Consider the following 20,389-nt stretch of genomic DNA (forward strand, 5'->3'; position numbering starts at 1 on the left):
GCTAACCACTTCCGCAGCGCTCCTCCAAAACAAAAGCACGAATTACCCGCTAATAGGTAATAATGGAGATTTCCGGTTTAAAAAATAAAACATCTTTTCGAAGTGATTTGCTGTGTTATGATTTTTAATTAACGAGATTTTATTGAATTTGAAGGTTCATCGAAACCTAAGGTGTCAAAAATGTATAAAACAATGTTAAAATCATAAAAATTGAATAGAGTTAAGGTATTTTAGGGTCAATATATAATTGCGGGACTTTTTGTATCATAGTCAACATTTTTGCTGTTTTCAGGACTAAAATCAACATGGCTGCCTATAACCAAACACCACATGGCATTTTAGAGAAAGATTCTTCTAAATATTATATATATGCAATTGAGTAAAACTGAAATAGAAAATTATTTATAAATATATTGTATCTGTCATGATTATCTCCACTTAATAAAAAGAACACAATCAAAACAATTTTTGAATAAGCTCATTTTATTATTGTTTAGCTAATTAGAAGGTGGTTGTGATTAAATTCAGACGGTTGTGTAGTTCTCATTTTAGTGATATCCAGTCATTTTTATTAATAAATGATTGTTGCCTTTAAAGTGTTATCAGTGACGGTGTTGTCTTCTTTATGGGGACAGTAGGTGGTGCTCACTTCCTTCAATGAGCCTTTGAAATGATATTTTGTGTGAAATCATCTTTTGCCTAGAAACCAGACTCTAAACGTGGGTCCTATCAGTGCTTTTTACATCATCTTTAGAAATAAGACACCTATAAGTTGTGTTTTTTCAGTTTCATGTCTGTCCAAGTGGTTTAGAAGCTCATAAATGACCCTGAGAGAAGTTCCTGGTCCGTTACATGGAGTTCCTGCCTCCATACTGTAGATGTCTCCAGAACCCAAAGCTGTGAGAAACCACAGAAGAAGAGAAGCAGGAAGCATCAGACAGCAGCATGAGGAGGAGGAGAACTTAGTGGAGCTTTATTGATATTATTATATATTATATCTAGTGTGTGAGCAGGAGGAGCTGCTGATGGGAACCAGCCTTCATCTTGGTGTTGTGTTGAACCAGCATGGAAAAGGTGATCAGCTGTTTCCAGAAGAGGCCAGATGCAGTTTCCAGGCTGATCTGCTTCCCCTGGGCAGGTGGAGGATCCAACCACTACGCCCGCTGGGGAAACATCCTCAACTCCTCCACTGAAGGTTCAACACAACACACACAATATCTATCTATCTATCTGTCTGTCTGTCTGTCTGTCTGTCTGTCTGTCTGTCTGTCTGTCTGTCTGTCTGTCTATCTATCTATCTATCTATCTATCTGTCTATCTGTCTATCTGTCTATCTGTCTATCTATCTATCTATCTATCTATCTATAGATAGATGGATAGATAGACTATAGATAGATAGATAGATATTTAATCATTCGCATTAAACAGCAGCTCCAGTTACAGTTGAAACTCCACATCTCCACTGAAAATAAAACATCTAGGAACAAAATTTTGCTGACAGAAGCATTGAAATATGCTAAAAACTCAGCGTGAAATGGCATATTTGTAATATGTAAAAATTCGGTGTTCAAAAATTTAAAAATAACATTAATTTACACTATTTTAATGTAGTTTAATTAAAAAATATTTTTCTAATAAAAAATATATGTATAAATTACGATATCAAAGAATATTTTTAAGAAATAATGTAAAATGTAAGTGTGTGTGTGTGTGTGTGTGTGTGTAGTGAGCAAAATGTTAAAAAAAAGTCATGTAAAAAAATACAGCATGCAAAAGTATGACAAATATACAATACAAAAATATAGTGTTCAGAAATGTTTTTAAAAGAGGGAAATGTATGTTGTGTGCAATAGTGCTGAAAAAGTAATATAAAGAAATACAGCTTGCAAAATGTGACAAATTTGTTATATAAAAAACATACAGTGTCCAAAACTGTTCAATAGATAAATAAATACATGTGCAATAGTTTTAAAATGTGTCATTTAAAGAAGATACACACAAACATGTGAAGTAAATAATATACAACAGGGCCTTTTTGAAAATACTTGGAGAAGCATTTCTGGTCTTTATTAGTGATATTATTATCATTTACTAGTGTTGTGAGGCGCTACACCATGAAACATTACCAGAACGCCTTAGAACAAAGTAGAAGTTAAAGACGCTTTCTGCTTTTATGAATCATTTCAGACTTGTCAAAATATAAACAACAACAACAACAACATAGAAATGTTCAACATTTATCCATCTTAACACTTGTTTATTTCATTTTCATGCAGAAGAAATAATTAATCAAATTTTTAAAAAATCACTAAAAATTCAAATTTTGCGTCTAAGTGTTGGTGCTGCTCTTTGCTCTGTTCTCTCCATGTTTACTCAGGATTCAGTTTTACTGCGACCAAAGGGCGTTTAAATGTGCTTAAAGTAAACCTGAATGTAGAGTCGTGGTCTAAATGTTCTCTGTGTTTATTTGGTGTTTATATTATTTTATACACAGAGGTGGAAAAAAGTTTTCAGACACCACATGCATTCGTGAAATATTGTATTAAGACTCACTCTTAGGTCTTCAAGTGTAATTTCTTTTAGTTCATCACAGCCAAAATACCAAATAAATCTTTAAAAAGCCAATAAAAACTTAAAATTGATTGGTTCCATAAAAAATACATTTAGAAATGTTGAGTATTGGGTCATTCTGCTTCCAGTGATCCACTAATGAAGGTCGGGCTTTTTATTAAAAGACACAGGTTTTGTTGCCGTGCTTCATGTCTATATAAAGCAGCACATTGGAAAGTTCTTCAGAAGCAAAAATGGCAAAAATTAGTTAAAACTAGTTCAAATATGTCAAAAAAATCCTTAAAGTTTTTCCAAAATTACTTAAAACCTGTGCAAAAATGACTCAAGCTGTTCAAATTTACTTAAAATTCATCCAAAAAGAGTTGAAATGGTCAAAAAATGGCTACAAATCTGAATAAAATGACTTGAAATTCATCTAAAGTACCTCAAAATTAGTCTAAACTGACTTAAATTTGTGAATGTTTATTTGTTTATTTACTTAGATCCCCATTAGCTACCATACAGACAGAAGCTATTCTTCCTGGGGTCTAAAATGAATGAAATGTTTGTGGATGTTTGTGAAAAAATGCTTTGAATTGTCTGACTGTGATCTGGAATGAGTCAGAAATGGCCTAAAATTACTCAAAATTTGGCCAAAACTAGTGAAAATGTATCAAAAAATTCTGTTTGTCCAAAAGGACGTGAAACTCATGAAAAGTGATCAAACATCTTGGAACAGACCCGCGTCCTGAACGTTCTCTGTTGCGTCTCCTCCAGTGTTCTCAGTGAGGCTTCCTGGCAGAGAGAGTCGGTCCACAGAACCGTTCTTTGAGAACATGCAGCAGATCGTGGATGAAGTTGTGGACGTGTTGCTGCCGCTGCTGAAGGAGAAGCCGTTTGCTCTGTTTGGACACAGGTAGGACGGAGGTTTACTTGAATTCCATGAATCCTTTCTTCATTTTAACCTCATGTTAAAATCTGTTCCAGCTTCGGAGCCTTTACGAGCTTCGCCGTCGCAGATGTTCTGAAGAAACGTCACCACATGGAACCTGCTCACATCTTCCTGTCTGGAGCTTCTGCTCCTTATGTAAGTTATTCAAACACAGATAACACCTGCATTTAATAACGTCAGTACCTGGAACTTATTATTTTATTATCCATGCACTGCAAGAAACTCTAAATCTTATCAAGTCTGTTTGTCTTAATTTTAGTCTAAATGTCTCATCCCACTGGATTTAAGATAAATTCACTTAACAAGAGACATTTCAGCAGATGGAGGGACTTGTTTTAACCCTCGTGTCGTCCTGCAGGTCAAATTGACCCGTTTTAAAGTTTGAAAATGTGGGGAAAAAAATCTATTTTCACAGTGAAACTTCTGATGTCCACATTTTCCACATTTTTGGGAAATTTTTGAACATTTTTTGGTGGAAAAAAAGAAATGTTAAAAATGTTTCTTTAAGAACACTCACAAAAAAATCCAGCAAATTTCAGTGGATTTTGGTAGATTTTTATGTGAATGTTCTTAAAGAAAATAATAGAAGTTTTACTGATATATATGGAATCACTTTAGATATTTTTAGGATTTTTTGGAAGATTTTTACTCATTTTTTGAAAATATTTACGAGAATTTTCTTGCCAAATTTGGGGGATTTTTTAAAAATAAAACTTTAAAGGGAAGCTTTTAAGGAATTATTGGAATTTTCTTCCTGAAGGTTTTGCAAATTTTCAGAAATTTGGGGAATTTTTTGCTGAATTTTGGGATTTTTTTCAGACAAGGAAACAATATTTTTTGGTGCCTGTAAATGAGGACAACAGGAGGGTTCAGACGATGCATCTTAAATATCTTGTTAAGTCAAACAATCTGGAAAATATCTTGTTTTGAGTTATATTTCACAAGAAAACTCAAAATAAGTTTAATGCATCTCGAATTAGGAGGTTACATGAAAGCAAAAATCTATTTTTGAGTGAAAAATTGCTATTTTTTTTTTTTTTAGCATGTCAGGCTTATTTTAAGACACCTAAGCTTGACAATCCTGGTAAAATAGAGCTTAAAATAAGTTTTCCCAGCTAATTTTAAGATCTCAGTACTCTAAACATCATATCTTATTTCAAGAAATCTTACCAAGACATTTTTCACTTGTTCTATTGGCAGATTTTTCACTTATTTCAAGGTAAAAGTTGCTTGAAATAAGTTTTTTTGTGGTTTTGGAAGGGGCATTTTTTCTAGTGTGAGTCTCTCCATCATTTTCTGGATTAATCAATAACTGTTTGGTCTATAAAGTGTCAGAAAATGTAGAAAAAAGATGAAATATAGTCAATTTATTGGCACAGAGGAGATCAGGAACCAGAAAATATTCACATTTAAGTACCTGAAATCACAGAATTTAGTTTTCTTCACACAAACTGATCAATCGACGATCAATATAGTTGCTAAATAAATCATTGGGTGCTTGATTAATCACTGCAGCTCTATCAATAGCTGTTATTTTATGGCCTGTAAAGCTAAATAATGTATTAAAGTCTCCAAAAACTCTTCATAAAGCTGAAAGGAGATGCAGAAATGTTCAACTGATCCAATAGTAACAAAAAATATTGATTAAATCTGCTTTAATGGCATGAATTTACATGGAGGGTTGCTCAATATGAGGGATCCAGAATTCAGAGTTAGTTTCTCCTAATCGATGGTTTAAATAATTGATTATTTAATCAGCTGCAGGTTGATTTGATATCATGTGTTTGCCTCCACATTAACAATGTTTTCTGTTGTTGTTCATCCTCCAGTCAGAGATTCGGATCAAAGCTCCAAAGAGAAGCCAGATGTCGGACAAAGACTTCCTGAGCTGGTTGACGTCCATCGGAGGAACTCCTGCTGAGCTGCTGAAGAACCCTGAAGTCCTGAAGCTCTTCCTGCCGTCGCTGAAGGCCGACCTGCACGTCGTGGAGAACTTCAGGTGGAGATATATATATATGTATATACAGTGTCGTGACAAAGTATTTGCCCCCTTCACAAATTCTTATTTTTTTGCACATTTTCCCCACCTTAATGTTTAAGATCATCAAACTAATGTAAATATCAGACAAAGATAACCAAAGTAAACACAAAATGCAGTTTTTAAATGATGATCATCCAAAGCTACCTGTCCCTGTGTGAAAAAGTAATTGCCCCCTAAAGCTAATAACTGGTTGTTCCGCCCTCAGCAGTGTTTTCTAGAACTGCCAGTGAGTCTTTCTCATCTCTGTGGAGATATTCTGGTCCACTCTTCTTTACAGAATAGTTTTAATTCAGCATCACTGGAAGATTTTCCAGCATGATCGGACTTTTTAAGGTCCTGCCAGCGTTTCAATCAGATTCTAGTCCAGACTTTGACTCGGCCACTCCAGAACCTTCATTTAGTTTCTTTAAACCGTTCAGAAGTCGACTTGCTGAAGTGGATCGTTGTTCTGCTGCAGAACCCAAGTGAGCTTCAGCTGGAGGTCAGGAACTGATGGCCGAATGTTCTCCTTCAAGATCTTCTGGTAGAGATCAGAATTCATGGTTCCATCAATCACAGCAAGTCGTCCAGGTCCTCAGACCATCACACTACCACCACCATGCTGGACTGTTGCTGATGTTCTGTTTCCAGATGGAACGAGACACACACCTTCCAAAAAGTTCTACTTTGGTCTCGTCAGTCTGTAGAAGATTCTCCCAGAAGTCTTGGGGATCATCCAGATGCTTGTTTCCTTCATGTTCTTCTTGGTCAGCAGTGGTTTTCTCCTTGGAACTCTACCATGGATCCATTTCTGCCCCGTCTCTTCCTGATTGTTGAGTCATGAACTCTGACCTTAACTGAGGCCTGCAGGTCTTGAGATGTTCTCCTGGGTTCCTTTGTGACCTCCTGGATGAGTCGTCTCTGTGCTGTTGGGGTAATGTTGGTAGTGAAGGTTCTCCACTGTTCCATGTTTCCTCCATTTGTGGATAATGGTTCTCACTGTGGTTCTCTGGAGTCCTGAAGCTTTAGAAATGTCTTTGGAACTCTTTCCAGATTGATTGATGTCAGTGATTTTATTTTTCATCTGTTCTTGAATTTCTTTGGATCATTTAGTTTCAGCTTCTTGAGATCTTCTGGTCGACTTCATTTATCAGATAGGTTCTATTTAAGTGATTTCTTGATTGAACAGGTCTGGACGTCATCAGGTTTGGGTGTGGTCGGTGAAATTGCTTTCCAAACAATGTGATTAGCCAAAGTTAATTCATGATTTAACAACGGGGGCAAATACTTATTCACATTGGGCCAGGTAGGTTTGGATAACTTTTTACCTTTAAAACATTAAATCATCATTTAAAAACTGCATTTTGTGTTTACTTTGGTTATCTTTGTCTGATATTTACATTTGTTTGATGATCTTAAACATTTAAATAGGAGTAATATTCCAAAAAATAAGACTTCAAGAAGGGGGCAAATACTTTTTCATGGCATTGTAAATGTGTCTATATAGAGTCATGTACAAGCCTGTGAGATTATACAGATATTTCTGTTTTTTAGGAATGTAGTTTGGCCTGTCGGGGTTTTATTTATTCATTTTACAGCATTTTCCCCATTTAATGTGAGCATTTTTCAGGGACATTTATTCCTGGATAACTAAATAGAATGTTTTCTAACTTTGTGTCGTGAAAACTGTATAGAACGCAGTATCTAGTACAACAATGTACTGCAGACAAACTTAATTTTAAGCTTGTATGTTGTTTTTTACCTTTATGTTAATCATTTTTGTGCACAACAACAGAGAGAATTGTTGGATTCTCCACATCATGGTGCTGCCACCACCATGCTTTCCACTCAGTCTTTTTGATCAACATTTAAGTGGGGGAAATATTCAAAAAATAAGAATTTAAGAAGGGGGCAAATACTTTTTCACGGCACTGTACATACTGCATATTTAAGCCTTTAATTCTATATTTGTATATATTTAATTCTGCTGCAGGTCCGATCGGCCCGACGCTCCCTTCCTGTCCTGTCCAGTCACATGCTTCGATGGAAAAGACGACGCTCCTCATGACTTACAAGGTCGGTTCAACAGGAAACTTCTACTGCATGAAGAGCTGCAGGACAACTGGCTGCGTGTTCTCATCAGTTTACCAGTAAAATCCTCCGTGTTCAGGTGTAATTAATGATGAATTAATGTTCTCTGTGTTTCATTATTAGCCTGGAAAGACGTCACATCTGGAGATTTCACCGTTAAGATGTTTGAAGGATCTCACTTCTACCTGAAGGAGCCAGAAAACGAGAAGATCATCTTAGACTACATCACCAAGCACCTGGAAACCTCCCAGATGGACTATTTATGATAAGAATAAGAATAACAGAGTAGTTTATTTTTACTAATTTATCATTCAGTGTCACTGTCAGTCCCACAGGCTTTATACTTAAATAAATGTTGAATAAACAGAATGATAAGCTCCAAAACTTAACACACTTCCAATAAACTGGTTGGAATTGAAAATCAAGTTCGAAAAACATGATAAAATGTTAGGAATGAATATTGTTTGGTGCTTTAATAACAGTCTGAATTCATATTCTTGAATTCTTTTCACACATTTCTTGCAAAGGACCAAATTTACACACTTCAAGCTAACTAGAACTATGTACAGTAGCTTTTTGTACTAATTTTTCATGATGTTATTCTGTGTCACTGTCAGTCTCAGAAATATGACATTTAATTGAAGTGTAACTCTGTTTCTGCTCCCAAAAAGTCCCAAAACTAAACATATTTGCAATAAATGTGTTGCTGTTCTTGATTTCTTTGATTTTGTGACTGAAAATCATGATTAAAATACATGATAATGGACCAAATTTACCCCCACACTAGTATTAGCTCATGGAAGCAAGATGAATATTCTTTGATGCAGAGTTCTGATATTCCTGTTTTTGTCCAGAATCATGGATACTTTTTGCATATTTCTTGAAAAGGACAAAATTTACACACTTCAAACTGACTAAAACTTAACATGTACAGTCATTTTTAAAAATAAGTTGATTATTCAGCAGCTGTGAATTCTATAAATTTTACATTTATTGGAATATTCAATAAGTGTAACCCTGATTTTGCACCAAACAAAGCCCCAAAATTTAACATATTTAGAATAAGTTTGTGACAAAAAAATCACAAATACATGATATTGGACTAAATTTCTCATGTAATAATAATAACATGATTAATAAACGTTTTTTGGAGCATTAATAAGAGTGTTCAGACTGATGATATTTATGTTTTTATCCAGAATCTTGAGTTCTTATTGTACAGTGGTTAGAGTCAGTTCCTTTATTTTGATGCAGGGAGTGGTAGCTTGGGCTGCACAGTGGTGTAGTGGTTAGCACTTTCACCTTGCAGCTAGAAGATCCCTGGTTCGCGTCCCGGCTTTCCCGGGATCTTTCTGCATGGAGTTTGCATGTTCTCCCTGTGCATGCGTGGGTTTTCTCTGGGTACTCCGGCTTCCTCCCACAGTCCAAAAATATGCTGAGGTTAATTGATCATTCTAAATTGCCCGTAGGTGTGAATGTGAGAGTGATTGTTTGTCTCTGTATGTAGCCCTGTGACAGACTGGTGACCTGTCTAGGGTGTCCCCTGCCTTCACCTGAGTCAGCTGGGATAGACTCCAGCCCCCCCATGACCCTAGTGAGGATTAAGCGGTGTATAGATAATGGATGGATGGATGGATAACATCTGTCTAGATGAAGCTGCCAACAGTGGAGTTCCACAGGGCTCTATGTTAGAACCAATATTATGAAGAACATAAAGGCCTGGGGTCCGTTTCACGAAGCAGGTTCCACAAACTCTGAGTTTAACCCTGAACTCTGAGTTGATCTACTCTGAGATAGAAAACTCTGAGTTTTCGGTTTCACAACGGCTGATCTGAGTTGGTTAAATCAACTCGGAGTAGTTTCACCCGGAGTTAAGCGCGTGCACCACAACTCTGAAAAGCCAGTATCAATGGAGCGCCGATTCGACGAGTCACCATGGCAACGAGGAAGCGGAGGACTACACCGTTTGAATTGGAAATCTTAATGCGCTTATATAGCGAGTTTGAACACGTTTTTAGAAAGAAGTGCAACACCTGCAGCTGCAAAAGAGAGGGAGACGGTGTGGGAGAACATTGCTGCCTGGGTCAATGTGTAAGTTTAAATCACAATAATATTACAGGAAAACTGTTTGAATAGTAGACTATTAAGTTATTTCATTTAGGTGCAATCCTGCAGGGGAGAAGCACATGAGGCAGGAGCTTAAGATGAAATATAAAAACATTTTTAAAACAGGTAAGAAGTCGGCATAATCTCATGGAGCTACCTCATTTTGATCATGTTTTACATTGTAAAGTAGCCTAAATATTAAGTATGCAGTGGTTTTATCCCACACATAGCCTAAATGTCTGCATCCATATCATGTTCTGTTAAATAATTAAGCCTATTTAAACTAACAGACTTCTACTCTGCCAACTATATATATATATATATATATATATATATATATATATATATATATATATATATATATATATATATATATATATATATATATATATATATATATATATATATATATATATATACATATACATATATACATATATGTATATGTATATACATATACATATGTACTCTCATGAAAGCTCCCACTTTTCTCCATGTGCTAACATAACTGCACAAGGGTTTTCTAATCATCAATGATCCTTTCAACACCATTAGCTAACACAATGTAGCATTAGAACACAGGAGTGATGGTTGCTGGAAATGTTCCTCTGTACCTCTATGGAGATATTCCATTAAAAATCAGCTGTTTCCAGCTACAATAGTCATTTACCACATTAACAATGTCTACACTGGATTTATCATTCATTTCATGGTATCTTCATTGAAAAAACTGCTTTTCTTTCAAAAATAAGGTCATTTCTAAGTAGCTCTAAACTTCTGAATGATAGTGTAGAAATAAAACCAGTCTGTAGGATGGCTTTCTTTCATCTATGTAATATTTGTAAAAACCAGGAACATCTTGTCTCAGAGTGATGCTGAGAAACTAGTCCATGCTTTATAACTTCTAGGTTGGACTGTTGTAATTCCTTATTATCAGGATGTCCCAGTAATTCTTTTAAAAACCTCCAGCTGATGCAAAAAAAGTTCTGACAGGAACCAGGAACCTCCCTGTTAAATCCAGGATAGACTGTAAAATCCTTCGAACATATAAAACTCTGAACAACCAGCTCCATCGTATCTTCTGAATCTTTTGAATTGAATTATATATTTTTGTATTCATTCATATAATTCAGGATCAAATATTGACTCCACAGAAACCAGAAGCTTCCTCATTTTTATTTCTAGATTTAAAGTCACACCAGGTTTAGATTTTGTTCAGGGTCATGAAACAACGAGCAGATTAATAAATAGAATGTGTTTATCAAACATTTTTACAGCAGATTAATTCTTCAAGTTTAATCTGGAACCTGAGAGAAACACAAGATTAGATTCGGGTCACTACGATTATTTAATCCTCTCTGTTTATCTTCACACAGTTTGCTTGAGATAAGGTCGTTTTCTGTCACATTCAGGGAGGAGAAGATCCTGGTTTACTCCATCAGACCAGAAACTTCAGGAGGATGTCGAGTCCTTGGAGGAGGTAGTGGAGGAGGAGGAGGAGGTAGAGATGAAGGAGATGGAGGAGGAAGTCAAGTCTTTAGAGGAGGTGGAGGAAGAGAAGCTCCTGATTTACTCCATCAGACCAGAAACTTCAAGAGGAGGAGAGTCTTTGGAGGAGGTGGAGGAGAAGATGGAAGAGGAGGTTTAGGTGGAGGAGAGGGAGATGGAGATGGAGGAAATGGAGAAGGTGAGGGATGTGGAAGAGGTGAAGGAGGAGGTGGATGATCCTAAGTGTGATGATGAGGAGGAGGTGGAGGAGATGGAAGAGATGGAGGAGGAGATGGAGGAGGTGGAGAAGATGCAGGAGGTGGATGATCCTACATGTGGTGATGATGAGGAGGTGGTGGAGGTGGAGGAGATGCAGGAGGAGATGGAGGAGGTGGCAGGTCTATCTGCTGAGCGTTAGGAGGAGCATCGGCCATCATGAAGGAGTCGGTGGACCTGGTGCTGGTCCGGAGAGGAGCCAGACGTCTGAGGCTGCTGGGGGTCCAGGGCAGCTGGACCTGAGCTCTCTGGGACGGAACCACGGAGCTGCTGTCCTCCAGCCAGCGGGGGAGCTGGACTGAAGGTCCAGAGTCCAGGTCCGGCATGAAGCCCAGGTTCTCGATACCAGCTGGAGGAGGAGAGGAACCGCAGGGGAACCATCAGAGAGAGTAAACTTTTATTGTCTGTTTTTACCGTGGTGTTGCTGTCTCCTAAAGCTTTGTCTATCTAAATAACATCTAACTCTCGTTTTTAAAGGTGCCAAAGAAATAAAGTTTATTATTATTATTATTATTATTATGAAGAAGATGATAATAACAATAATTATTAACATTATTTTACCTCCAGCTCTGTAGGTGACTCTCATGGGCATCGAATTGTACGACGGGTTAAAGCCAGAGGCGCTGTCTCCTTCTGAAAACTCAAAATCTAGAAGACAGAACAAGAAACTTTCAATAAAGTCTTTAGATTTAAGGTGGACAAGCTCATTTTCAAGACAACTGAAGGACATCTTACATCAAATTTCAACTAATCCACGCAGAAAATACTAAAACATACAGTTGTTGTGTAAATGTACTTGTCCTGAGACCAAATCTAAAAAACTAGAAGAAAATAATTTTTTGTTACAAATTTTAAGTGGATTTGGACGAGTTTCAAGTCATTTTGGAATCATTTAAACTAATTTGACATGTATTTTAGACAATTTTTTTAAGCATTTTTGGATGAATTTTGAGTAATTTAGGACACATTTCAAGTTATTTGGAACAAGCATCAGCTGATAATATAAATATTTCAAGGGATCTAGGAAAATTTGGATGTGTTTTGGGAAAATTTTAAGTGGTTTTGGATGAGTTTCAAGTAATTTGGGTCTAATTCGACTCATTTCAGACAGATTTAGACAAATTTTGAGTCATTTTGGATGGATTTTGAGTTATTTAGGAAAAATTTTATGTGGGTTTGAATGAATTTTGAGTAATTTTGGATGAATCTGGAGCAATTTAAGACAAATTTCAAGTCATTTGAAATATGTATCAACTCATATTGGAAATATTTCAAGGCACTTGGTACAACTTGATGAGTTTTGGACAAATTCTAAGTAGATTTGGACAAATTTCGACTCATTTTGCATGTATGTATGAATCTTTAACAAATCCGTGGATCCAGACTATCAGCTTCATCACTGCCAAAACCTAATCACCTGGTCCTTGTGTCATTTCTGACCTTCCCTGAAAATTTCATCCAAATCTGTTAGTCCATTTTTGAGAAAAGTAGCTGACAGACAGACGGACAAACTAATGCCGATCGTCACTTTACTCCGCTGCTTTCCCCACCTCTCTACCTCCATCCCTCTACCTCCATCCCTCTACCTCCATCCCTCTACCTCTATCCCTCTATCTCTACCTCTATCCCTCTATCTCTACCTCTACCCCTCTATCTCTATCCCTCTATCTCTACCTTCTACCTCTTCTGTTCCTCTCAACCCTCCTTCCAGCAGCAGATGGTTCCCCCACATTAGATCCAGGTTCTGCTCGAGGTTTTTTTCCCTGTTAAAAGGGTGTTTTCCTGCCACTGTCGCCTTTTGGCTTGCTCTGGGGGTCAGGCATATGGGTTCTGTAAAGTGTCTTGATACAATTTGACTGTAATTGGCGCTATATAAATAAAATTGAATTGAATTGAATTGAATTGAATTGAATTGAATTGAATTGAATTGAATTGAATTGAATTGAATTGAATTGAATTGAATTGAATTGAATTGAATTGAATTGAATTGAATTGCTTTCCTTGGCAGAGTAATAATTATATTTTGGAGGATTTTAAGCACAATAGCGCTGTTTAATATTGTCCTGTTTTTAATTCAACATGTAAATTAGTATGTTACTCTGAGTTATTAGTTATGTGGTCTGTCTGTCTGTCTGTCTGTCAGATTTTAGTAAAATAACAATGAAAAAACACTCTGGCAGACCCTCAAAATAAAAACAAACCAAAATGATATGTAAATGAACAGAATGTGAGCTCTTTAAGTGCTTCTAGTTGTAAATCTGACCGATACAAACCTTCATCTCCTGAGTAGTAACTTCTAGTCTTGTCCAGAGATTTTCCATTTGACATCTGGAACAAGAAGAGACATCATTTAGTGTCAAGATTAGAGTTACACAAAGTAGAAAATAAATACATATTAGGAGCAGTACGGCAGGAAAACATCAGAAAGTTTTACTTTAATAAATATGACTATGTTTTGCTGCAACAAGGAAACAACATCAGATGAGGTCTAAACACAAACAACCATATAAAACATTAAAAAAGTGCCATAATATTAGATCATAAAGGCTTTAAAGTAAATAAAATAGCGACCCAAAAAGAACATTTAGGGCTAAAAGTTTGCTTTTTCTTTTTAAATGTTGCATAAAAATAAGTGTAAATTACTTTTCTTGTTTTGCTCAATGAATGTTTACATTTAAATGTTCCTTCTGATCATTATTACAGGAGAATAATATATCAATTCCACTACAGGAGGGACCTAAAATCTTCATAAATATCTTTATTAAGGATATTAGGCAAAACTACAATATTGTGCAGCCTGAAAAATAAACCATTATTTTAAAATTAAATGTTGCAAAGTATCATAAAAGACTGATCCAAGGTGGAAAATGTAAGGCTTTTAAACAATTCAAAAACCTTCAAAAGACAGATTTTTGTAGATATTTTCAACTAAAGAAACTATTATATGAAGGAAAATAATTTAGAGCCGGCGTGTCAAACATGTGGCATACTTTGTAAAGTGTAAAAATTCCAGAGAAGACATTAACTGCAGATTGTAAATTAGTAAAACTATAAATTTAAAATCATTTCTAGACCATGACAAGTTGTTTTGATCAGAAAGTAAAATACTAGATTGTTCATTGTTCTTTAGATGTTTTGTGTCTCATTTTTGTAATATTTTGTATTGTTTTTGTTGTTTTTTGTCGTTTTTTGTCTGACTTTTGTCTTTTGTCTGTGTTTTTGTTGCTTTGTTTCTCTTTTTGTCATTTTGTGGGTTTTTTGTCTTGCTTTTGTCGTTTTGTGTCTCATTTTTGTATCATTTCGTCTTGTTTTTGTTGTTTTTTGTCTTTTTTGTCTGACTTTTGTCCTTTTGTTTCTCATTTTTGTGGTTTTGTGTTTTTTGTCTCACTTGTTTTTTGTCATTTTATTTCACGCTTCTTTCATTTTTTGTCTCATTTTTGTCATTTGTCCATTTTTTTGTCGCTTTGTAACTTTTTTGTCTAATTTTTTGTCTCTTTTTTGTGTTGTGTGTCTCATTTTTTGGCGTTTTGTGTCTTGTTTTTGTAATATTTTGTCTTGTTTTTGTTGTTTTTTTGCCTTTTTTGTCTCACTTTTGTCATTTTGGTCATAAAGTAAAATACTATATTGCTCAGTTCCAGATGACTAAATGTTGTGTTCCTTTGTAGACACTCTGTGATCTGGAAGTTGTAATGTGGAAATGATAAACTTCAGGTTGTTCATGATGTTTAGTAAAAAAGATAATTCCTTAAATGTGAACATTTCTGCACTAAAACAAAGGAACCATTAGGAGTTGTGGTTATTTCTAGGTTATTCTGCTGTGGTTTTACTGGTCCGGTCCACTGGAGATCAGACTGGACTGAATGTGGAACCTGGACTAAGATGAGTTTGACTCTCCTGGTTTATAAAAACACTTGACGGTGGACAGGAAATGCAGAAAGCCTGGAGATGAACTCTGAGATCCTCCAACCTTCTGCTGCTGCTCCTTCTTGGGGTGTTTGCTGAGGGACTTCGGAGGAGCGACGCCCATCTTTGCTGACTTGAAGGACTCCAGGCGGCTCCTCATGGTCCTCTGGAAGACCTCCTGGACTTCACCCTCGTCTTTGTTGACGTCGAAGTGACTGCGGCTGTATCTGTGTCGGTGCTGCAAGCCAGGAAACAGATTATTAGTGATGAGTTTAAGGCAGTGATGATAATGCTGCTGAGTGGAGGTATAACCGCTCACCTGTTTCCTGCCTCTGTACAAGTGCTGCTGCAACAGGTGGTGAGTATTAACGTCCTCAGAGTCTCTCACAGCCTTCATGTTCTGTTCATGCATCTCCAGACTCACTGATGGAACTGGATCTCTGCTGCAGGAAAAACCATCATATAATAATTAGAATTAAGATCCTTACACTGGACACCCATCAGTTTCCATATTGTTTGTAAAAATCCGTCTTTAAAGCACTTCATGGTCTTCTACTGGAATTTATTCATGGACAAAAGTTTACATCCACCTGTAAAAACCATGTACATCGTTGCAGTCCTAGGTCCAATGACTCCTCTTTCTGAGACAAAACCAACAATCCTGTATTTTGGTTCTTTCATAGATGTAGTAAAGGTCTTCTGGAAATATGACTAAATTAGCTGGATCATAAATATGGCAACAGAAATGTTAATATTTGGTTAAATTTGTCCATTTCCTCCTCAGTTCAGTTCTTCTAGTTTCAGTCTTCCGGTTTATCTTCAACTCCTCTGGACACTATACCTACCATCAAGCATGGAGGTGGAAGTATCATTATACTATCAATTTAACTGACTCAAATCTGACTCAGAAAGACAACTTTCTTTCTGTCTTTCTGACTCAGACTTGTTTCTTCATCAGTCCACAGGTTTAAGTCAGGACTTTAGAGAGACCAGTCTAGAACCTTCATTCTAGGTAAGAACTGATATTAACATCGATCACTGGCCAATAGAAACTGGCAGAGCTGCTTTATTGCAGCTTTGAAAAAGACTAGACACTAGTGATTTTGTTGGAAATCAGGTAAAATTGTTGCTTACCGGCCAGAAGACATTTCACCGTGATCATCAGACATGTCGGCCATGATGTCGGGCATCACCTCCTCATAGTAGTCATCATCGAACTTCTTCTTGAAGTCTATGTAGGCGTGGTCATTGCGGATGAACTCCAGAGAGCCTCGGCGTTCACCCTACAGACACAACACCGAATAATCTCACATCTGTTCACCTTCAAGGGCAAAATAAACCTAAAAACACCGTGACAAACGCCATCTTCACCTCGGCCACGTAGCTCATGGCGTCCTTCAGGTTCAGCTGGTGGAAGACCTTGAAGAGGCGATCACGGTTCTTCCTCGCCGACGGCTTCATCAAAACCTTCGACATCCACTTCTCCTCGAAATAATTCCACCTTCACAGCAAGAAAACACATCACTGCAGCTTCATCCACACAGTAAATGGACTTTAGATCAAGTCTTGACATACTTGTCCCTCATGTAGTTGTGTCCGATCTGTCCTGAAATGTCTTCTATGGCCACGAGCATGTGATCAAACACCTGACAATGCCAACAACACAAACCCTCAGTAAACAGCAGGTTTTAGGCTCTTAAAGTCTGCAGAGTCAAATGTTTTACCTTGTTCTGCACTTTTTCTATGAGTGTGAGCTCCGACACTGCAGCTCTCCTCACTTTGAGCCATGTGACCAGAGGTTTCATGGTGATTCCCTGCAACATGAACAGGACGAACCAATAAACCACCAGCAAGATTAGAAGACATCTTATATTATTCGTTTAAAAATCACCAAAACTACACCGTTTATCATAAAAGGAAACTGTAAGAACAGAAAAATGTCTGGATTCTGAATGCACCATTCCATCAGGAGAATTAATCAAATCCAAGCTTAAAATCAGGATGTTTCATCAAGACTACTTCGTCACTCCTCAGTGCAATTGTGCTATTTTATCAATCAAAATTGTTCAGAAACTATTAGGAAATATGTAGACACATTTATATATATATTAATACATTTATGCTTTATTAACATGAAATTTTACTTTAGTCTGAATCTGTTGAACTGTGTGATAATTGTTGTGACCTTTATACTGACAAAAGAGTGAAGTGTTTGGGATGTATCCGGCTAAGCTAGCATTCCAGAGATAAAGAGGACCTTGGAGTGAAAGCGGAGATGACCGAGACCACGCTTCCCCAGCGATCAAAAGGAGAGAAATGAGGAGTCTCTGGGGAGGGAGATTTCTTGTATATGTATTGGTGAACACACTGAGACTGCCTCAGTGCAGGTGTAACCCATTGCCTGTACTCCTTGCTGCAAGTAAACCATTAGAAAGACTTTAAAGTCTCACTGAGTTTTGATTTTGTGTTGGGAAATTTTGTGGTACGAACTAACAGCGAAAATACAGTCTTTGTCTTACAGAAATAATTTCCTGACAGAAACAGTCAGAATACAGTCTGAAACCAGTCCTTAAACAGTCAAAAATCAGTACAAAATCTGGACAAAACCAAACCTAAACTACTCCTTAAAAAAGTCCAAGACCCGCCCAAGACAGTCTGAAACCAGTCCTCATCCAGGAATTTGTTATTCTGTTTTTGAGTAATGTTGCGCACAGAAAGACAAACAGACAAATGTATGCCGATTGCCACATAAATCTGTCGCATTCCTTGCTGGAGTAATAAACAAATATTAAATAATCAGTGATATACCCGTGTGAAACCCTCTCCTCCTCCTCCCTGTATCTCGTGAAAACCATATCTTTGTCCTGCTTTTTAAATTGGCTCATGCTTGGATGTTGCCTGAGACTTACCTCCAGTCCCTTCTATAACCTCACTCTACATACCAAATGACATTAGTTTTGTGTGAAATCTTCTCACCTGGATGATGACGGTGAAATAGACGACAATGAGCGTCGTGCAGACCATCAGGTTCTTCTCCTTGATCTTGTTCTCGTCCAGCATCATGGCCAGGCCATAGGCGACCGCCCCTCGCAGGCCACCGTAGCTCATGATCACCTGATCGATGACCTCCAGAGGAACCAGCCGGAACTTGTTCAGGATCCAGGTGAGGAAAAACACACCTGTAGTGCAAAGAACACCGGTCAGACGTGTTTAAAGCCTCGACCAACGGTGGAGGACCGAACCTCACCGATGAATCTGTAGACGATGACGAAGAGCAGCGTGAGGAGGATGAAGCCAGTGTTCCAGACCCACAGCGTCTTGTCAATGGCCGAGATGCCGAGGAAGACAAAGATGATGGTCTCCGAGCCGTTGGCGAAAACCTTCATGGCGTATCGGACCGTGTTCACCGAGTTCTCGTCCATGTTGGCGTTGATGTACTTCTGGCAGCACATTCCACAGAACACGATGCTGCCAAACACAAATAAACACTTCTTAATGTGTAAAACAAACTCAGAAATACTAAAATATATCAGTGTTTCCTCTACATTCATTTAGCAGCAGCGGCCCACCGCTCCTAAATCCTTTTTTGACTTCTGTGATTTTTTTCAGATATTAAATAGACACAGAAACTTTAAGGACATATTTTAAGGAGAACATAAACAGAAATAAACTTTCACACAGAAATAATAAAATGTTTCTCTTAAGGAGAATTTAAACTATCAATAAATTTATTTCAGGACTTTCTTGCCTCTTTCTTTATAAAATGGACAAAGAAATAATAAAATACTTCTTTTAAGGAGAATTTAAACCACAAATAAACTTTTTATAAAACTTCTGTCTTAATAAAATGGACACAGAAATAATAAAATATTTACCATAAATAAACTTGTTTCAGAGACTTTTGTGCTTCTTTCTCATAAAACAGAATGACTCACGACAGGATGGCGGACAGCGACAGCATCTCGGCCGTCAGGTAGGCCAGGTATCCGAGGACGAACACGAAGCCCGGCTCGATGATCTGGATGTTCTTGGTGCATCTGGTCAGAAGAGAAATCAGGAGGCCAAAGACGAAGCCAACGAGGGAGCCGCCGAACGCCACTACGAAGAAAGAAACTGCAGGAAGAAAACACTTTTAGAGATGGGTCAAGTGAAGAACCATAAAAACGACCGTGTTCCTTCCTGCAGGAAGAGTTTTAGCATTTTAGAGTTTCTGTACTTCTGTAGTAATTTTAGTTTAATATATCTACAGTTGAATTATACATAGTAGTATCCTTATTTTCCTATAGGCATGGATAATATTGTATTTTTCCACATCCAGGTGATTTTGTCAGTATTTCTGCATATTTTGGTTTATTTCATGTTCTGCTGATGTTTCCTACATGTACTCTCCTCTCTACTGCAGAACTGTCAACATCTGATTATGTGAAATAAATAAAAGTCAGACGTACTTATTCCCTTAATGATCTCCACTGCGTTGATTTTAGCTCCTCCCAGAGACACGAATGCATCAAATACATTGAAAAGCACCTGAGATAAAAAGAAGAAAATGAATGTTTGATCTGCTGGTGGAATAATGAGATAAAACAGACAAAAAAAACAACTAAATAAATGCCTAAAAAAATGAAATGAGACTCAACTTTCGTCTTGTCTTTCAATTTTGAATCTTAACTCTAACGCTGATGCATTAATTAGACTTTTTCCTATGAAAATAAACTCAAGATAAACTGTCTTGTTTTTAAAGGACTTTAGACAAAATATAGTCATTGAATATTCAATTCACTGACCAGCAAGGACACGAGGGCCCCACCAACGCTGCTTGCAGCTTTAATTAGGGTTGAGCACTGAATGGTGTGGAGACCATATTAAAACCCATGAGTTTCTTTTTTTATTTCTTTTGTCGCATCTAAAATAGCAGTTTTGAAGGCATAAAAATACTTGAAAATGTATGTAAAGTTGCACACACCTCAGGACTGGCAAAAAATCTGATACTCTAGAGGAATTGC

At 37.1% G+C, this 20,389-nt stretch overlaps 2 protein-coding genes across 4 annotated transcripts in view; one reads left to right on the top strand and one right to left on the bottom strand.

Moving 5' to 3' along the window:
- The first annotated feature begins 917 nt into the window (after nucleotides 1-917).
- Nucleotides 918-8,329, top strand: olah (oleoyl-ACP hydrolase). The gene is made up of 6 exons (XM_023296386.2): nucleotides 918-1,195; nucleotides 3,328-3,466; nucleotides 3,538-3,637; nucleotides 5,332-5,501; nucleotides 7,516-7,598; nucleotides 7,737-8,329. The coding sequence occupies exons 1-6, from the start codon at nucleotides 1,066-1,068 to the stop codon at nucleotides 7,877-7,879; spliced, it is 765 nt and encodes a 254-aa protein (XP_023152154.2). The 5' UTR covers nucleotides 918-1,065; the 3' UTR covers nucleotides 7,880-8,329.
- A 2,550-nt stretch (nucleotides 8,330-10,879) lies between these two features.
- Nucleotides 10,880-20,389, bottom strand: part of LOC111586623 (sodium/hydrogen exchanger 3) — a 32,129-nt gene continuing 22,619 nt past the window's right edge. For 2 of the 3 annotated variants that reach the window (XM_023296384.3, XM_023296385.3), the window contains exons 4-16: nucleotides 19,835-19,913; nucleotides 19,322-19,499; nucleotides 18,634-18,854; nucleotides 18,363-18,565; nucleotides 17,111-17,200; nucleotides 16,962-17,032; nucleotides 16,758-16,887; nucleotides 16,521-16,669; nucleotides 15,706-15,829; nucleotides 15,451-15,624; nucleotides 13,757-13,811; nucleotides 12,045-12,131; nucleotides 10,880-11,832 (exon numbers count right to left, since the gene is read on the bottom strand). In XM_023296384.3, the coding sequence (XP_023152152.2) occupies nucleotides 11,537-11,832; nucleotides 12,045-12,131; nucleotides 13,757-13,811; nucleotides 15,451-15,624; nucleotides 15,706-15,829; nucleotides 16,521-16,669; nucleotides 16,758-16,887; nucleotides 16,962-17,032; nucleotides 17,111-17,200; nucleotides 18,363-18,565; nucleotides 18,634-18,854; nucleotides 19,322-19,499; nucleotides 19,835-19,913 (1,857 nt within the window). In that variant the 3' untranslated portion in view covers nucleotides 10,880-11,536. The remainder of the gene's footprint in view (nucleotides 11,833-12,044; nucleotides 12,132-13,756; nucleotides 13,812-15,450; nucleotides 15,625-15,705; nucleotides 15,830-16,520; nucleotides 16,670-16,757; nucleotides 16,888-16,961; nucleotides 17,033-17,110; nucleotides 17,201-18,362; nucleotides 18,566-18,633; nucleotides 18,855-19,321; nucleotides 19,500-19,834; nucleotides 19,914-20,389) is intronic. The other variant, XM_035942091.2, reaches the window with a different exon arrangement.

The sequence above is a fragment of the Amphiprion ocellaris genome, chromosome 15 (assembly GCF_022539595.1).
Source record: "Amphiprion ocellaris isolate individual 3 ecotype Okinawa chromosome 15, ASM2253959v1, whole genome shotgun sequence".
Classification (NCBI taxonomy): Eukaryota; Metazoa; Chordata; class Actinopteri; family Pomacentridae; genus Amphiprion; species Amphiprion ocellaris.

Bases quoted from the DNA above. Each gene is read 5' to 3' on its own strand.
- olah (XM_023296386.2), top strand. From the start codon at position 1,066: ATGGAAAAGGTGATCAGCTGTTTCCAGAAGAGGCCAGATGCAGTTTCC. The intron at 1,196-3,327 runs GTTCAACACAAC...CGTCTCCTCCAG, and splicing joins CCTCAACTCCTCCACTGAAG to TGTTCTCAGTGAGGCTTCCT. The intron at 3,638-5,331 runs GTAAGTTATTCA...TTCATCCTCCAG, and splicing joins CTGGAGCTTCTGCTCCTTAT to TCAGAGATTCGGATCAAAGC.